The 19514-nt window shown below is 35.6% G+C and overlaps 1 protein-coding gene across 1 annotated transcript; it reads right to left on the bottom strand.

Moving 5' to 3' along the window:
- Nucleotides 1–6019: 6019 nt before the first annotated feature.
- On the bottom strand, nucleotides 6020–6985 carry LOC109270215 (olfactory receptor 13C8). The gene has a single exon (XM_019454638.2). The coding sequence runs from the start codon at nucleotides 6977–6979 to the stop codon at nucleotides 6020–6022; it is 960 nt and encodes a 319-aa protein (XP_019310183.1). The 5' UTR covers nucleotides 6980–6985.
- Between the last annotated feature and the right edge of the window lie 12529 nt (nucleotides 6986–19514).

Genomic DNA, 19514 nt, shown 5'->3' with positions numbered 1-19514 from the left:
CATATACTCTTTTCTTTACTGTTTAGTTGTAACTAAAGAGGAGAAATGAATCTCCTAGGAACAGTCCCAGATTCCCTCCAGAAAACCTGTGGACAGAAGAGTGTTGTTAAAAAGTTGCAAGCTTACTTTAACAAGCTTGACTTTAGACTGTTGCAAACACATGGGATCCCATCCCTATGTAACCTATTTGTACCTTGATATAAGATAGAAGTAGGTCAGTCAACTCTTAATGATGTCCTCTGAGATGTAGTTTCTTGCTCAGGTGTAAATATCAGACTGTGTTTTATATTCCCATGGGAAGAGATTACCAGGCTATGAGATAACAAGTAAAACAGAAACAAGGTCTTCCTAGGTCGGTTGGCCTCTTTGGATCCCCCATGTTTTGCATAATTAGAGGTCATATAGTGCTGGAAATTGTGTCCTTTGGTATTTTCTAAAGAGATAGATAGGAAGGTCTTCTGGCAGCCAGAAACACTGAGATACATGATGGAGTGATGAAAAATGTATGAAATTTGTAGTCTGTTTAGCTGTGCTCTAATCCCCACTGTGCCACTTCCGAGCTATATGACCTAGGAAATTTGTGTAATTTTTCTTGAACTACACATTCCTGGTTATAGTTGAACTTCTCCCTATTCCTCTGGCTCCTTGGTTTTTCAAACTAAGACCCTTTTTTCTAGAGTGAGGAAGCTCTGTAAAATGTGGGTAAATAAGCTGGTACGTTTAACCTTTAAGACAAATGAAAAACACTGAGGTTCAGAGAAGTTAAACTACTTGCATAGGCTAAAGGATTAGTAAGGTGGATGTGGAGGTGAGATTCCAAGCTAAATAGTTTGCATATTCCATATGCTGTCTATTAGTTTCTTCCTCTTTTGATAAACTGAAAATTCTTACGCCCTAAAAATTCATCTTCCCTGAAGTGCATCACACTGAAAACTCATGACCTTAGGTTTCTTCAGCAGTTTTCTGGTTGGTTAATACACTTGGTTCCTGGTGATATCATCTGTTACCTGTAAGTATGGGGATCATTGAGTTCCTAAGGAGGATGATGCAATACTGGGCTCAAGACAAAGTCAAAATATTATCCACTCTTATTCATTGCCTTTGGCACAATCATCAAAAGCTTGATCACCATAACCTGCTGAATTCACCTATATATACAGCTAACAACTTTGGGGAAATTCTAAGGCTAAATCCAATTAGAATATCTTACCCTTCTTGCTCTCTAATATCTTTGAATTAATTTTCCTCATTCAGAAGCAACTGAACTTCAAGATATTTCCCTTATGACTAGTAGGAAATAAGAAAATATATGTCTTTATAATCAAGACTGTGGTTGAAAACTAGTTTTCCCACTTCGCATCTGTATGATCTTAACTTCTGTGTGTCTTAGTCTTTTCCTCTATAAATTAAGAACAAAAAGATATATCTTTCAAGATTATTGTGAATATTTAGTAAGAAATAATAACCTGTGGATATATAGCACAATGCCGTGCACATTGACTTTGCATTAAAAATTGCTTACATTGTTCCATGTCCTTATCTTCCTTTTCTTTTTGTTTCCTTCTTTCTCTAGCCAAGTTTCCTATAAGAATTTAAGTATAAACCTTTCCCTCAAAAAACCTGCTCTTTCTATATCTGATAAATTTTATTTTATTATTTATTTTATTTTTTATTTTTTAAAATGTACATCCAAATTAGTTAGCATATAGTGCAACAATGATTTCAGGAGTAGATTCCTTAGTGCCCCTTACCCATTTAGCCCATCCCCTCTCCACAACCCCCTCACCAGTAACCCTCATTTTGTTCTCCATATTTATGAGTCTCTTCTGTTTTGTCTCCCTCCCTGCTTTTATATTATTTTTGTTTCTCTTCCCTTATGTTCATCTGTTTTGTCTCTTAAAGTCCTCATATGAGTGAAGTCATATGATTTTTGTCTTTCTCTGACTGACTAATTTCACTTAGCATAATACCCTCCAGTTCCACCCACGTAGTTGCAAATGGCAAGGTTTCATTCTTTTTGATTGCCGAGAAATACTCCATTGTATATATATATATATACACCACATCTTCTTTATCCATTCATCCATTGATGGACGCTTGGGCTCTTTCCTTACTTTGACTATTTTTGATAGTGCTGCTATAAACATGGGGGTGCATTTGTCCCTTCGAAACAGCACACCTGTATCCGTGGATAAATGCCTAGTAGTACAATTGCTGGGTCGTAGGGGAGTTCTATTTTTAGTTTTTTGAGGAACCTCCATACTATTTTCCGCAGTGGCTGCACCAGCTTGCATTCCCACCAACAATGCAAAAGAGATCCTCTTTCTCCGCATCCTTGCCAACATCTGTTGTTGCCTGAGCTGTTAATGTTAGCCATTCTGACAAGTGTAAGGTGGTATCTGATTGTGGTTTTGATTTGTATTTCCCTGATGATGAGTGATGTGGAGCATTTTTTCATGTGTTGGTTGGCCATCTGGATGTCTTCTTTGGAGAAGTGTCTATTCATGTCTTTTGCCCATTTCTTCACTGGATTATTTGTTGTTTTGGGTGTTGAGTTTGATAAGTTCTTTATAGATTTTGGATACTAACCCTTTATCTGTTATGTCATTTGCAAATATCTTCTCCCATTCTGTCAGTTGCCTTTTAGTGTTGCTGATTGTTTCCTTCGCTGTGTGGAAGCTTTTTATTTTGATGAGGTCCCAGTAGTTCATTTTTGCTTTTGTTTCCCTTGCCTCCGGAGACGTGTTGAATAAGAAGTTGCTGTGGGCGAGGTGGAAGAGGTTTTGCCTCTCTTACTTTCCCTTTTGCTCATTTATTTTGTTTCTTAAATTCCACATATGAGTGAAATCATATTTTTCTTTCTGACTGACTTATTTCACTTAGCATAATACACTCTAGTTGCATCCATGTTGTTGCAAATGGCAAAATTTTATTCTTTCTGATGGCTGGGTAGTAATCCATTATATATATTTATACTATATATATATATATATATATATATGTATATATATATATATATATATATATATATATATATACATCTTATTTATCCATTCATTAGTTGATACAGATAGATTTGGGGTCTTTCCAGAATACAGACTTTTCAATATAATTTCTTTGAAATTTGTTGATTTTTACTTCTGGTCTAATAAAATATCAAATTTTGTATATGTTCTATATGTGCTTAGAAGAATGTGTATGCCATTGTAGTTGGCTTGTTAAGCTTGTTAATTCTGTTGTTCAAATCAAAGACTTATCTCTCACATTCTGGTTGTGGCTGCAGATATTTCTACATTTCTGGATCTAATATCTTTCTTCTGTACAGTTGGAGAAATATTAGGTCATTAAAGAGTTATCCTGAGGACCCAATAGTATGATCTTGATAAAGAATTTGGAAACTATATGTGTCCTCTTGAAATTGTTTTTTTTTCATTCTGATATTTACTTACTTCTGCATTAATTTAATAAGTTTATAGAAATAGTGTACTATGCCAGACATAAAGCTTAGGTGGGTGCTAGATATGTATTAGTGGGGAAAAAAAAGTTATACTTCTATTTTTCTCAAAGTTCTAAGTTTATCCTTTCTCACAAGTATTTAGGGTTGGTGAACCACTCAATGTTCTCCTTTCATATGAGTATATGACTTTTACTATGTTATTTTAGAATATACTAAAGAGACCTTCATAGTAATCTACATTTTAGAAACAAGAAAGCAACTGCAGAAGAAATACAAATGTCTTGCCCAGTACCTTCCGTTATTTATTTGTGTATGGGAATCATAGTCTGACCAAATACACTATTTATGCTCTAATTCACTACATTTCTCAAGCAGAGAATTGCATAGTTTACTGCTCTTAAAGATACCTAGACTGAACACTTGACTCATGAGTATTCATTTACTGAAAGTAAAAGCTGAGTGACAGATTCAAACCTCTGAGGAGGTGGCACTCGTAGGCTGCTGATTCTGGGTTATAGAGAAGAAATGAAAACTGAAACCAATATTGGAAGCAGCTAAGGAGCTGCCATTGTCATGGTGAAGAACCCTATCTGGAATGATGCTGACAGGAAGAAGAAAAGAGTAGGGAAACTCAAGGCCCTTATCATCAGCCAGCCTCCCATTCTCCAGTAACTCTTTAGCAAGAATTTAACAGAAACTAGCTAGCAGGGGCTCTGGGTTGGCTCAGTCAGTTAAGCATCGGACTCTTTAGTTCAGCTCAGATCTTCATCTCAGGGTTGTGAGTTCAATCCTTGCATTGGTCTCCATGCTCAGCGTGGAGCCTATGTAAAAAGAAAAAAAAAGCTAGCTAGCAGAGGAGAAAGTGGTTTTCAGTGACCCAGTCCTAATTCACAAAACAGAGCATAGAAAAGTGGATTTGAAGTTGAGAGACAATGGTTTAATGGCATTAAAATTCCTCCATAAAAAATAAGGATGAAAAATGTGCACTTGCTCAAAGCTTTCTGACTTATTAAAGTTCACTCAACACTAGTAATAATAAAACAACTAATGTTTATTGGATGTTTAGGATATTCCAGGCACTATTTAGCACTATGAATGAATTAATCTTCTGAAGTAACATTAATTACCCATTAACAGGAAAGGAAGATATTATGGGCTTACTCTTAGATTTTAAAAGTAGTTATAGTCTTACTTTAGATTTGTGTTCTATATTTCAAATCCCATAGACTCTTCAAAGGACTAGATAAAAGGAGTGCTTTCTTCTATTGACATATCTCACTCAATTGCTTCAATGGAAATGGGGCTTCTGTACTCACACTGGCACTGCCCCACATGGCTGCACTCTTCAGTCAATAGAGATCATCTCAGTTTTGGGCCGTCTTTGTCTTTTCAACACCAAAACTCTATAGCTCTGTAGTTTATTGAGCGACTTGACTCCTTTCCTTTTGCTATGTCTTATCTTTTTATTGAAACTTTTGTTAATTACCAGTTCTGTCTAGTTCTCCTACTGCTTGGGAACTATGTGATCCAGTGCAGAGTAGGAAAGAAGTTCTCATTGCAACCTGGTCTCTTGTCAAAGTCCAAGAGGAACTGTGCTACCACATCACCTCTATTTTATTCTGTTAAAACTTAGGATGCATTCCCAAGGGACTCTATTAGTTACTTTAGACTCATCATGTACCAAATCCAGAAAAGTTATGGTAGCTAGTTAAAAAAACCTCTTCCTCTACATTATAATACACATCACATAGAAAATAAAAGGTAATATTTTAACAAAGCCAATATAGTTTATTTAGAAAATATTACATTGAATCAGCTTTATTTTTGAATAACCTTTGTTATGTCAGATATGACAGATACACATTTCTACTCTTACACAAGATACAGTTCATTTATTTATTAAAATAAGTAACTGTATATATTGGGCATCTGTTATGTGCCAGGCTCTATTCTGGTCTTTGGGATGCTACAGGGTAATAAACAGACAAGTTTTTACTCTCAGTGAGTTTATATAATGGACACAGACAGTAACAAATGAGTAAATTAAAAATCAATATATAATATGCCATGTGCCAATTAATATTCCTTTTGCATAACTAATTAAAAGTGTACTTATTTTAGGTTACAAAATATTTTTAGTACACTATTTTTTTACTGAATGTTTACTTCTTTATTACATATTTCTGTTTCAGTATTGTTTTTTCTTTAATTTTTTACTTTAATTCCAGTTAGTTAACACAGTGTTATATTAATGTCAAGTGATTTTAGTCTACCTTTTGCCTGTGTTATTTTCTAAACGTTTAAGAGTGACTGTATTTTGCTGGAGATTCCTAAGAGATTTTCGCATTTTGCATTTACATAATAGTATTTTTTAAAACCACAAGCATGTTTTATTTCTGCAGTTAAAACAAAAAGCTAATAGTAACAACATCCACCAAAATATTTCTGTCAGATGATTTTGAATGCCACATGGTGAATTTGTTTTCACATAGTAATGTTCTCTTTTCAAATTTTGTGTCTGCAGCAGCTTTGGGTACTGAGTCACATAGTGTAAATCTGTACTCAGATTCCATCAGAGTTTTTTCTACCCACCATGTTCTTCACTGCAGCCTTTACATCCTTGTTCCTCAGACTATAGATGAGAGGATTGAGCATGGGGGCCATTACTCCATAGAAGAGAGAGATGAGGGCCTCAATGATGTCTTGATTATCAGCATCAACAGAACTTTTAGACTTGGGCTTTGCGTACATGAAGAAGATAGTTCCATAGAATATAATCACTACTGTTAGGTGGGCGGAGCAGGTGGAGAAGGCCTTACGTTTTCCTTCGGTGGAGGGGATCCTCAATATAGTGGTGACAATAAAAATGTAAGAGATAGAAATTACTAGCAGTGGAATAACCAGAACAATCAGATTTGACCCTGCCATGCTGATCACATTGGTTGAAATATCAGCACAAGCCAGTTTTAAGATAGCTAGAATTTCACAGACAAAATGGTTAATGACATTACTAGTACAGAATGGTAACTGCATTGCGAGAGATGTCTGCACCACTGAGTCCACAAGCCCAGTGACCCAGGATCCAGCTGCCATGGGCAGGTAGGCATTTTTACTCATGATGACAGAGTATCTCAGTGGGTAGCAGATGGCTACATAGCGGTCGAGTGCCATCATGCCTAGAAGCACACACTCTGTGGCCCCCATGGCAAAGGAGAGAAACATTTGCACCATGCACCCAGAGAAGGAAACCCTTTTCCTTCCTGTCAGAAAACTGTCAAGAATTAGTGGGACAGAGGAGCTTGTGTAACAAATGTCCAGGAAGGAAAGATTACAGAGGAAGAAATACATGGGGGTGTGCAAATGAGAATCACAGATGATTACTGAGATAAGGATTCCATTTCCCAGAAGGATCATCAGGTACATCCACAAAACTAGCACAAAGAAAACTGTCTGGAGCTTTGGGTGGGCAGAAAGCCCAACAAGGACAAATTCTGTCAGCATGGAATCATTGGTCCTTTCCATATTACATATATCCCTTCTCCAATAGCACTCTATGGATGATAGGATAGAAATTTGTTAATATAGTATCTGCAAGAGCTACCTCTTTTAAGAATCATATTCTGTGTCACTGCAGTTCTATATTTGGGTATAACAATATAACTCTGGGGCAGCTTTCTCACTCTAAACTCAGGCCACTAGAGCAGAATCCTAACCTGATCATCTCAGGGTTAAGAGAGAGTACATTTGATTATAGGACATTTGGATCCCAAACCAGTTTATGGCTGTTCCAACTAGTTCTGCCTCTTAACATACTGACTGCACACCAATTTAGTGTCTATAGTCTGGATGCAGTAGAGAGATGTAGTTTGATTGACAGTCTTTTCTGCAGTGTTTTAAGTTTTGAATTAGAGGTCAATATTTTACATGCAGAAGATATGGTATAAAAAAATCTACATTTTCAGCCTGTCTTCAAATAAATTATAATATTTAAAAACATTACACCTATTACCATGATGGAGCTCAATTACAACTTGCCCATTCTTATTTGAAGCATGTTCTCCATGACACCAGATTACCCTCCTATCTCCCTTACCTGCTTGTCACTGGAGGTGAATATTAGTTGCCAGTAAATATGTTATTCTCAGTTGATCTTAACCACTTATAATACCTGATGGGATTGTATATGTATTTGAATTCTTGACTCATGGCTGCAGGACCAATGTATCCGGTAGGCATAGTAGGCCTATCATACTGTTAGAAGCCTATGAAAATGTTTTTATTTCTTTTAAAATCTGAATAAAACTGAGTTTTTAAGCTTTAGTACATAATATTAGTATATTTATCTTTATATGAAAGCAGATGTAAAATACAATTTTTAATATTATTTCATGGAAGAAAGGGCCAGTCAAAGTCATAATGTGGTCCTATATAATCATATCCCTTTTTAGACCTCATTTTGGCTGCTGGTGGTAATAAGTAGTATTACCTATCTGCACATAGCCTCCTTGAGCACAGCCGTCTCATTGGAGGGACGTATCTTTATATTGCTACAGTATCTACCTTAATATGATAATGAAGTATGTGTTTAAATAAATGGTTTTCTTTAATAGAAAGAAATTGAGGGCAACTGGGTCGCTCAGTCGGTTAAGCATTCAAATTCAGTTCAGGTCATGATCTCACAGTTCATGAATTCAAGCCCCACATCCGGCTCTCTGCTGTCCACACAGAACCTGCTCCAAAACCTCTGTCTTACTCTCCCTCTGGCCCTCCCCTGCTCTCTCTCTCCTAAAAATAAAATAAATATTTAAAAAATTTCTTAAAGAAAGAGAAATTAAAAGTGCTTACAAAGCCATTTTTATCATGAGTAAATATAATGTAGATTGTAGATTCCTCTTAATTTGTTTATTTTCACCTCATGCAAGGACTATCACTTAGGGATCAACTGTAATAATAGTGCTTTCATTCAAAATGTGCCATTTAACTAAACCAGTGATACGTAGCCATTATTTTTTAGCAAATCAAATTTATACAGAAGCATAATATGTAAAGCAAACAAGAAATTTTCTCTAATTGAAGTTATACTGGTTTGCCAGAGAAGACAGAGTACTATTCATTTAGTTCCTTATCTACATTTCTTCCTTCAGTTTGGCTTAAGAGGATTCCAGGGGCACCTGGGTGGCTCAGTTAGTTAAGCATCCGACTTCGGCTCATGTCATGATCTCACGGTTGGTGGGTTCAAGCCCCTCATTAGGTCATGATCTCATGGTTTGGGGTTTGAACTGTTCTGACAGCTCAGAGCCTGGAGCCTGCTTCGGATTCTGTGTCTCCCTCTCTCTCTGCTGTTCCCCCACTCACACTCTGTCTCTCTCTTTCTTTCTCTGTCTCTCTCAAAACTAAACATTAAAGAAAAAAAAATTTAAGAGGATTCCAAAGGGCATAGTTTTAAAATCACCTATGTAATGACTTAGATATAATAATAATCTGCATTTAATAGTTTTATTAGAAATGATAATAATAAAATAGGAATTTATGTATTGATTACTCAATGTCAGATACATATCTAAATGCTTTTATTCATAACAATCCATGGAAGGAGGGATTATTATTGTATGATATATAGATTTTCCTTCCTTAAACATTTGGTAAACATCACAAGTAAATCATGATATAAATAGATGAAAGAAAATTAAAATTAATTATTTCAAGAGATGCAGGAAATAAATTTGGTGGAGGTCAATTCATAATTTCATATTAACTATTTGAAGTTCCACAAACATAGGATAACTTCTTAATCTTGAAAGAAAACTATATGCCAAGAACCTATAAAAATTAGTCACTAATAATTAAGGCAGTTTATTATACATTTTCATTATCTGTAATAAGATAAAAGATTCCCACTCTTACATGGACTTGATAGTCCTAGTCAAAATAGTAAGGCAAGAAAATAGCAGAAGTAGCAACAAAAAGGAGTGCCTGAGTGGCTCAGTCAGTTAAGCATCCCATCCTTGATTTCTGCTCAGCTCATGATCTCACAGTTTGCGAGTTCGAGTCCCATGTCCAGCTCTGCCCTGACAGTGAGGAGCCTGCTTGGGATTCACTTTCACCCTCTCTCTCTGATCCTCCCCTGCCCTCTCTCTCAAAATAAATAAATTAAATTAAAAAAAGAAGTAGCAACAAAATGATACTAAAAATTTTATAAGAACTAATGAGAAAAATTAGACTTCTGAAAGTAAGATCAATGGAAAAATTAGTAGTACTCTTTATGGTAATAATGAATGATTAGCAAATATAATAAAAATAAATATAATAAGATTAACAAAAAATATAAAACATCTGGGTTTTGACCTAATAAAGCATGCACAGGACCTTTACAGAAATGATCTAAAAATTATAATAAAGAGCATAACAGATGTAAGTAATTGAAAAAGTATAGCATGTTAATATATGGAATAAAAATTTAAGGCTGCCATTTTCTCCCAAATTAGTCTCTACACTCAATTAAATATATACAAAATTTTTGAAATTTGTATTTGAAATTTTTTGAGGAATGGGAGTATTCATCCTAAAATTTATATGGAAGAATAAAAACACAGTTCATTTTATAACGAAAAATAAGGGGAGCGTCCATATTTGAAACATACTGCAAAGGTACAGTAATAAAAATATTATGATAATGGATCAAGGACATTTAAGTAGTCCGTTGGAAAAGAAATCTCAGATACAGACACTAGTATATGGGAATTTGATAAATCATAAAACTGTCAACCCAAAGTAGTCAAGAAGGGATGGCTTAGTAGATCATATTAGGGAAATACCTTTAGATATGGATAAAAGATAAAAATTAGATCCTGGGATTACCATATGTAAAAGTGGAAACCAGATGAATTAACAATTTAAATGTGAAAAAGGGAAATTACAAAATTAATAAAAGGCAAATATAGAGAATCTTTGTAAACTTATAGTGGAGGAAAAACACTTTTAAAACAAAATCCAAGTAGCATAAACTATGAAGCAAAACTTGGTAGACTTAATCCAATGAAGGACCTCAGAGATAAAGTTAACAGACTGCATAAGATAGTTACGCTATCTAACTGAATACACTACTAACTTGTCTGACAAGTAACCCTCTTGATGGACTATACAAAAAGGGGAAAAAAAGAAAAAAACACAAAAATAAAAACCTCTTTTGTTAACCCAAAAGATAAAGCTTTAAACCAATGGAAAATTGGTGAAATGACATGAATTAGTCATTTATGGAAGAGATTTCCTAAGTGACTGATGAATATATGGAGAAATCTCATGCTTCACAAATCTGAAAAATGCTCATTAAAACAGCCATGCAATATCGTTCGTGTTCATTACCAAAGTAGATGATACTAAAAGTTGGCAAGAGGTGGGGAGGTAGAATTCTGATGGGAGTGTACACTGGTATACTGAAAACTCTCTGGTTCTATTAAAATAGGGTAGGACTCAGTGATTCTAGTCCTGGGAAGATGACCCAGATACGTTTTTGCCCAGGACTATAAGGACACAAGCATGACGATGCTCAGCATTGCATGGTTTGTGACAAAAGGAGTTTGGAGGCAAACTGGACGCCCATCATCAGAGTAATGGTTCTACCACATGAGAGCATGCCATATGGAGCACTTTGCAGAAATGAGAAGCAAATTAACTAGACGTCCATACAGCAACATAAATAGATCCTGGAAGAAGTGTTTAAAAAGTAAGCAATACTGTGACTTATAACACAATAAAATTTACATAGAAATTTAAAATACGTACCTTACAAGGTACATGTATTTTTAGGGACAAATCAAACACATAAGTGCTTAGTAGAATCAGTGATTATGGGAGATGTAGGAGGCTTTGTAAAGACTGGAAATAATGTACGGAGGAATATAAAATAAATACAAAGGAGTATGAGTAACTAAAGTCTAAGTTTAAAAGGAAACAAATAAAAACACATAAAAATCATAGAGAGCAACATAGGACATATGCTAGTGAAGGAGCTCTGATAAAAATATAGTTTTAGGGGCACCTGGGTGGCTCAGTCAGCTAAACATCTGACTTGATTATGGCTCAGGTTATGATCTCATGGTCATGAGATCAAGCCCCATGTTGGGCTCCATGCTGGGTGTGGAGCCTGCTTAAGATTCTCTCTCTCTCTCTCTCTCTCTCTCTCTGCCTCTCTCCCCTCCTCTTTCCCTCTTTCTGTCTCAAAAAAGAATTAAGACAAAAAAATTTAATGTAGTTTTACTATAGTGGACTATCATAAATGTAAGAACAAAGGAAAATTGACTTCTGACTCCATAAAAAACAACACACAATGGATTGGAGGAAAAAAATAAGGCATTTAGAAGAAAAAAATGGGTTAAAGTTTAGTTAGATCAGACATTTTGCAAAATAACATTTTAAATCTAGCTAAAGAAAAGTCAGGCATAAAATGGTTCCAAGTCTTGTGGTCCTATTGGAAAGGTTATCCTTAATGTAGAGATAAATGAATGTGGAGTTTGTATTAGCCTGATTCCACTAAATATGCTATTCATATAAATAACTCCCTTGATTTGGTTCAGTGTTGCTCTTCTTTTTTGTTAAGCTTATTTATTGGTTGGTTGGTTGATTGGTTGGTTGGTTGGTTGGTTGGTTGGTTTACTCAGTGTGGAGCCCAATGGGGGCTCAAACTCATGAACCATGAGACAGTCATCCAGGCGCCCCTCAGTGTTTCCCTTCTGATGATACTGAGAAACAGGGCATCCAGGTCACTGTGTAGAAGGAATAAGTGGACTAAGCAGAGGAATTAGGTGGCTGCTCTCCAAAAGAATTGGCTATTCTATTTCTTTATTATTATAATATTATTATTTGAGAGAGAGAGAATGAGTGTACATGTTAGCTGGGAAAAGGAGCAGAGGGAGAGAGAAAGAGAATCTTAAGCAGACTCCACATTGAGCACCCCCAACCCCACGCAAGGCTCCATTCCACGACTCTGGGATCATGACCTGAGGCAAAATCAAGAGTGGGACACTCAACTGACTGAGCCATCCAGGCACCCCACCATTCTATGTCTCATTGTAAAGTGTAGTACTCTGCTTCATAATAGTACCTGTGAATTAATGTGAATCAACCCCTGTGAATGAGATACAGACTCATCCTGTTCTAACCAATCAATTTTGAGTGTACGGGGGAAAAGAACAGAATGTGGACCTTGATAAAACCACACCACACCACACCACACCACCACAGTATGGCAATGTAGTGAGGTCTGTTGGTAGGAAACCAGCAGTTTTCCTTGGGGGAAGCCTGAATCATTATACATGTTTTATTCAAACGACAAAAGAAAGTACAAACAGATTTCAAAGAAGGGGAGATCATCTGAGAAAGAGCTAGGGATATCTTGTCACTTGAATTTGGCCTTGTTGAGCCGAGGGGAAAGAGTCTTAGGTAACAGGATGAGGCAAAATGTGTCAGTGGGGCTTCTAGGCAAGAAAACAATGTATCATGGTACAGTAGTCAGAAAAATATTTTTAAAAGGAAGGAAGATTTGCCATTTTGTGTGGTATATTAAATGTAGCATTAAGGAATTAAAATCTATTCTCCAGGCAATTAGGAACCTTTGGAATTTTGTCCAGGGGATGTTAAGGATGAAAACACAGAAAAAAAGTTTAATTAGAGGCATTCTTCAGGATCATGTACTTTCTTACTAATATTGAACTGTGACCTGTGTGGTTTGTAGGTTTGTAATCATTGTTTTTCAAGGCGATCATTGATTGTCTCCTCTCCTTCAGCTTATAGAGAACCTGACTCAAAATAAATCTTCTTTTGGAATTAGAAACATAAGAGTTCATTTTAGGTCAAGTTGGTATTATAAAGTTTTATTTCCCTTGGCAAAAACACAATCCTGCCATTTCCTCCAGGTTCTTAGCTTGGTCCTATAAAAGTCTGTGAAAATTAAAGTGTATCTACACTCCCTTTGAGGTGAAACCAATGCTCTGTTGGGTCTTTCACAACCAGGTCTTAACCAATTGTTTTAGTTATTAAACTAACAAAAATAATAACAACTGCCTCATTCTGCCTGGGTTTTCCAGGTTGGTTTTTTTTTTTTCCATTTCTGAGTATGAAGGGCACTTCAACAGATACCCAGAGGAAAAGTAAAACATCCCAGTTAATAAGTCAAAAGATTGATTTCCTGGGGGTCAGAGGAACCCGTCCCTTCTGCTATTCATGTCTTTTTTTAAAAAGAGATTTCTTCCCCACCCTTAGAAAATTTCTCTTCCAAGAGAAGTGATTTATTAAAGTATTTCACTGGGTGAAAAAGGACATATTCGCTTTGTCTTCAGTTTTCCCTTAGTTGCCCCAGGATATGTTGGACACTGTAAGCAATGGTAGTCAAATGTACATGAGCTGAAAGAAATCTTAGCTGCATCTCTTATGAACTCTGTGACATTATGCTAATTTTCTAACTTCTTTCAGCAACTGTATGCTCACATATATTGGGGCAGCATTGTCTGAGTTTAACTGATCACATGTGCTAAGTTTATGTTATAGAGTAGGAACTTAAAACACATTTGATTCTTCCTTGGGTCATAATTAGTTGCAATTAAAAGAGAATGAGACTCAAAATTACATTCTTAGGACACCCAATTCACATGCTAGGTAGGTGAGTGCTACACTACTTTTCAGATTCTATGTTTTTTCATACATTTAATGAGATAATCCAATGATATGATATAGTGAAAGCACTTTGCAAGCTGAATGTAATATCCAAATGCTTATTCACTAATTCATTCAACACAAAAATAGCAGTAGCCTTGTGTGTGCTAGGCAATATAACTAGGGCTGGTGGTGATGGCATGATGGTGAGCAAATGAAATCATTATAACATCTATTTTTCGCAAAGCTAAAGGATAGTTCTTTATAAAAAATATTTCAGTATTTGTTAAACAACTTAATTTTTTTCTTTTATGATTTTATAATTTTGAAGCTTCAAAAGAATTTTCCTAAGCTATTGCCTTTTCATTTTAGAAACAGGAAAACAATACTGAGAGAAGGTATATGACTTAATTAGTGTTCTGTATCTAATTAACTATGTGTAGGAAGCAAGCATTGTCTGGCTATAAAGCTCAGACTCTCAGAAACACTGTATTATCTCAGACAGGGAAATGTGTTCTATGTTAATCTTATTGGTTTTAGTGCTAATTAGAGAGAGGCTAATTTAAGTAAACTTGGAATCCAAGCAGAATGACAGACACATTGAGAATATGACAACCACAGATTTGATTCACAGGCTGAATTTCTGCTACAAATTGAAGTACTTAGCACAGTGTAGGAATAGATGGAACAGATGCTCAGATTCTTTTTTTCTGGGACATTATTTTTTGCCAAGATTAATCCAAATCAGTAGTAATCAAAACAAGACAGAGATAAAGGGCAGTGGCAGATTTTTGCGCCCACACACTTTATTCTCAAGTCAAAGCTCACTGTTGGGACTTAGGGGCATTAGGATAAAGAGGTGCTGATTACAGTGATCCTGACCCAAGGATTTTCCAGAAAGGGTTAATGGAAGAGGTGGTGTACATTTATTTATACAGAGTGAGATATAGGAATCACATGCATTTTTAAATGTTTATTCATTTTTGAGAGAGTGAGGGAGAGTACACGTGAGCTGGGGAGGGGCAGATAGAGGAGGACAGAGGATCCGAAGTGGTCTCTGCGCTGACAGCAGAGAGCCCTTTGCAGGGCTCAAACTCAGCTGTGAGATTATGACCTGAGCTAAAGTCAGATGCTTAACTGACTGAGCCACCCAGGCACCCCAGGAATCATATTTTTTGTCTTAATTATTTTGAATTCAACAATTATTTTGAAATACAGGTGATATGATATCTCAACTATTTTAAAATATTTTTTAAAATATGGTAGTCATAGCAACTATGGAAGATGGTCAAATAATTGCATTGAAATTCCACACATTTGGGACAGAGAAATAATTTTTTCAGCAGATTATAGGTCCAATAATAATACTCAAATTGCTTGGTGCAGTGCACCTGTTCTGCAATGCTGTCTTAACACCCAATGGAGGAATCTAACGTTCTCATTCTATCTGCTGTGGAGAAGAAAGGGCAGGAAGGAAGAACAAATGTTTTTGAAGAGGCAAAAGAAGACTGAATTTTATTTTAGAGTGCCTAGATTTGGAACCTCCTTTTTTCCTTCTTTAAATGAGGCCAATTCCTACCTAAGAGCTTTGTTGTGAAAATTATTCAGCAATGGTCTCAAATTTAATGGAAAGCCATATGACACTAAATGATGAAAGCTTGACAGATGGAAAAATTAGATATATCCAGTTAAAGCATATAAAATTGATATCTTACCAATAATTTGAAAACAATATTTACAAGAGAAGTTGGAATATAATGTCATTTATATATGTACCTCTAAGCTTGAGGAGTGGCTTCCTCTCTTGATCTGAGTTCAGTCTTCTTCCTTAATAGCTGCTTTGCTTTACAGCCTCAAGTAATGCTCACTAGTTTATGTAACAATTTTCAGGATAAAGTGAGGAGACATTAGTGAGATTTAGATAGCAAACAGGATGCTGTAATTATTTTCTTCAAGTTTTGACATACCAGTAGTTTATTCTCTGATAAAATTGATAGATGAGTTTATTTAAAATATTCTCGGAGCGCCTGGGTGGCTCAGTCGTTAAGCATCCGATTTCAGCTCAGGTCATGATCTCGCCGTCTGTGAGTTCGAGCCCTGCGTCGGGCTCTGGGCTGATGGCTCAGAGCCTGGAGCCTGCTTCTGATTCTGTGTCTCCCTCTCTCTCTGCCCCTGCCCCGTTCATGCTCTGTCTCTCTCTGTCTCAAAAATAAATAAAACGTTTAAAAAAATCTATAAAATATTCTCACTCTCAGGCCACTTCTAGTTCAATATCAGAAAAAATAACTAAAATGACCCATAGATTCTTAAGGCCAGCCTTTGTACTTATCTAAGTGTGTCTCTGCATTTTGATTTCCAGAAATATCTTCCCAAAGACCAGCCATTAGCTCAGCAAGGCAATTTAAATTCTTTTGGGGGCAAGCTATGGAAGGGTCCAATATTTGCAACAAACTAATGTCAGGAATGTAAACATGTTAGGAGGATTAAAAACTTTCCCATACTCCAGGGAAAATGTAGTTAGATCCAATTACATCATGTAACTGGTATATTCTTGTTGTCATGCAACTCGAATAGGAACTGTATCTCACCATCTACATTACCACAATATTTGAAGATTTTAAGACTAAAACAGAAAAATAGTCTTTAATAAGTATTGTTTTTTCTTTTCTCATCTTATATGAAAACTTCCCATGATTAATAGCATAAAGCATCTTCATTTGCAGTATATTTTCAAATATCTAATGTGCTTCCCAGGATACTACCATGACTTAGAGTGTTCTATTCCCACTCTTCAATGAGGAAGGAAATTTAGGTTAAAAGAATGTAAACAATTTAAACTGATAGTTAAATGTCAATAAAAAATTGAAACTGAGCTTTATTTTCTCTCTAGATTCAAGTTAGAGTTGAAGCATATGGAACAGAAAGTAACCTTTTATCAAAAACAATTCCTCTTTGACTTTAATAACCAAGGTTTGTATTCAGACTCAGCTTTTGTCCCAGAAATTAATCTTTATTTCTCAATGTTTTTCTGTGAAAACTCTTTTTGAGATAAGCCTATTTTTTCAAATTGGTAATTTCTCCTTAAACTACATATTTCTTCTTTAATTCACTCTAAATCCTGTAAGTTATACTGTTCAGGTATCTGACATGTACTGCCAGATAATAATAGATAATGCCAACTGAGTGCAGGGGAGGGGCATTTTCTCTGTACTTTACATGTATTTAATTTATCTAATTATTACTATAATATTATGAGACACACACTATTATTTTCATTCTAAAGATTGAGTGAGGAGCAAGAAGATATTACTTATTGCCTATGATATGTGTATGCAACAAGTTTCTCTAAAGGGATTGAAAACTACTTAATGGCAGAAAATATCACAGCACCATCTCAAGATGAACCTTGAGCATGATGGATGCTTAGAATATATACTTGTAGGCAGATGGGCAATTTTACCATAACATTTAGTTCCTCAATTCTGCTCTATATTTTGTATACTATGAAATTATGCCACTTTAATATTTATAGTTATTGTTCAGAGTAGTACTTTTCATTGAAGAACCACTTAAGAAAAAGAGGATCCTGAAAGGAGAAGAACTTGAGTCCTCTTTCCCTAACCTCTTTCTCTGTCCCTTCTGCCTGAAAAGCTTGAAATCTATGTTTTATGTGTTATTCACATTTTTATTGATATCTAATTGACATATAATATTGTGTAAGCTGAAGATGTACACTGAGTTGATTTGATACACTTTTATGTTATAATATGAATACTACCATAATGTTAGCTAACCTCCATCATAGCACATAATTATCTGTGTGTGTCTGTGCGTGTGTGCGTGTGTGCGTGTGTGTGTGTGTGTGTGTGTGCGTGTGTGCGTGTGTGTGTGTGTGTGTGTGTGTGTGTGTGTGTGTGTGTGTGTTGTGAGAACATTCAAGATCTAGTCTCTTGGCAACTTTTAAGTGTATAATGCAGTTTTGTTAACTGATCACAATGCTGTGCGTTAGATCCCCAGAATTTACTAATCTTCTAACTGCAAGTGTATACCGCTTGGCCAACATTTCTCCAATTCCTCTACCCTACAGCTGCTGGTAACCAGCAGCTACTCTCTGTTTTTATGAGTTTGGCCTTTTTAGATTCCACAAATAAGTGATATTGTACAGTATTTGTATTTCTATGTCTAACATATTTCACTTACCATAATACCCCCAAGGTCTATCCATGTTGTCCCAAATGGCAAGATGTCCTACTTTTTCATGGCTGAGTAATATTCCATTTTATATATGTACCACATTTTCTTTATCCATTTATTGGTTTGATAGACACCTAAGTTGTTTCTTGGCTCTTGTGAATAATGCTGTAATGAGCATGGGGATGCAGATATATTTTCTTAAATCTTGGATATATTCCAGAAGTAGAAAAGCTGGATCTTATGGTAGTTCTTTATTTAAGGAACCTCCATATTGTTTTCCTGAAAGCTGAAGCAATTTACATTCCCACCAATGGTGCGCAAAGTTTCTCTTTTCTCCATATCCACACCTTTACTTGTTATCCTATCTTTTTGAAGGTAGCCATTCTAACAGGTGTAAGGGGATATCACACTATGATTTTAATTTGCATTTTCCTGATGATTAATGATACTGAGCATCTTTTTAAAATAAATGTTTACTTATTTATTTTGAGAGAGAGCACACACATGCACACATGTATGAGTGGGGAAGGAGCAGAGAGAGAGGGGGAGAATCCCAAGCAGGCTCTCCACTGTCAGCGCAGAGCCTGTTGTGGGGTTCAATCTCAAAAACCCTGAGATTAGTATTAAGAGTCAGACGCTTAATCAACTGAGCCACCCAGTAGCTCGAGCATCTTTTAATGTACCTGTTGGCCACCTGTATGTCTTCTTTGGAAAAATGTCTGTTCAGTTCCACTGCCCATTTTAAAATCAGATTTTTTTTTTGTTACTGAGTTGTATGACTTCTTTATATATTTTGGATATTAATATAGTTCAAATATATTTTCTCCATTTCATAGGTTGCCTTTTCATTTTGTTGAGTATTTCTTTTGCTGTGCGGAAGATTTTTAATTTGATGTAATCCCACTTGTTGACTTTTTGCTTTTGTTGCTTGTGCTTTTGGTGTCATGTCTAAAAAATAGTTGCCAAGACCAATGTCAAGGAACGTTCCCCTTATGTTTTCTTCTAGGAGTTTCATGATTTAGTTGGTCTTTTCTATTGTATTTTTCATTTATTCTATTTTTTCTGGTCTCTAATTTATTTCCTCTATGATTTTTGTTATTTCCTTACTATTGCTAATTCTGGGCTGAGTTTGTTCTTCTTTTTCTAGTTCCTTGAGAAGTAAAGTTATTTGAGATATTTCTTTTTTCTTAATATATGCATTTATCACTATAAACTT

The sequence above is a fragment of the Panthera pardus genome, unplaced genomic scaffold (assembly GCF_024362965.1).
Source record: "Panthera pardus isolate Hobbes unplaced genomic scaffold, ASM2436296v1 HiC_scaffold_20, whole genome shotgun sequence".
In the NCBI taxonomy this organism is placed as follows: domain Eukaryota; kingdom Metazoa; phylum Chordata; class Mammalia; order Carnivora; family Felidae; genus Panthera; species Panthera pardus.
This window is presented reverse-complemented; position numbering and strand designations above follow the sequence as displayed.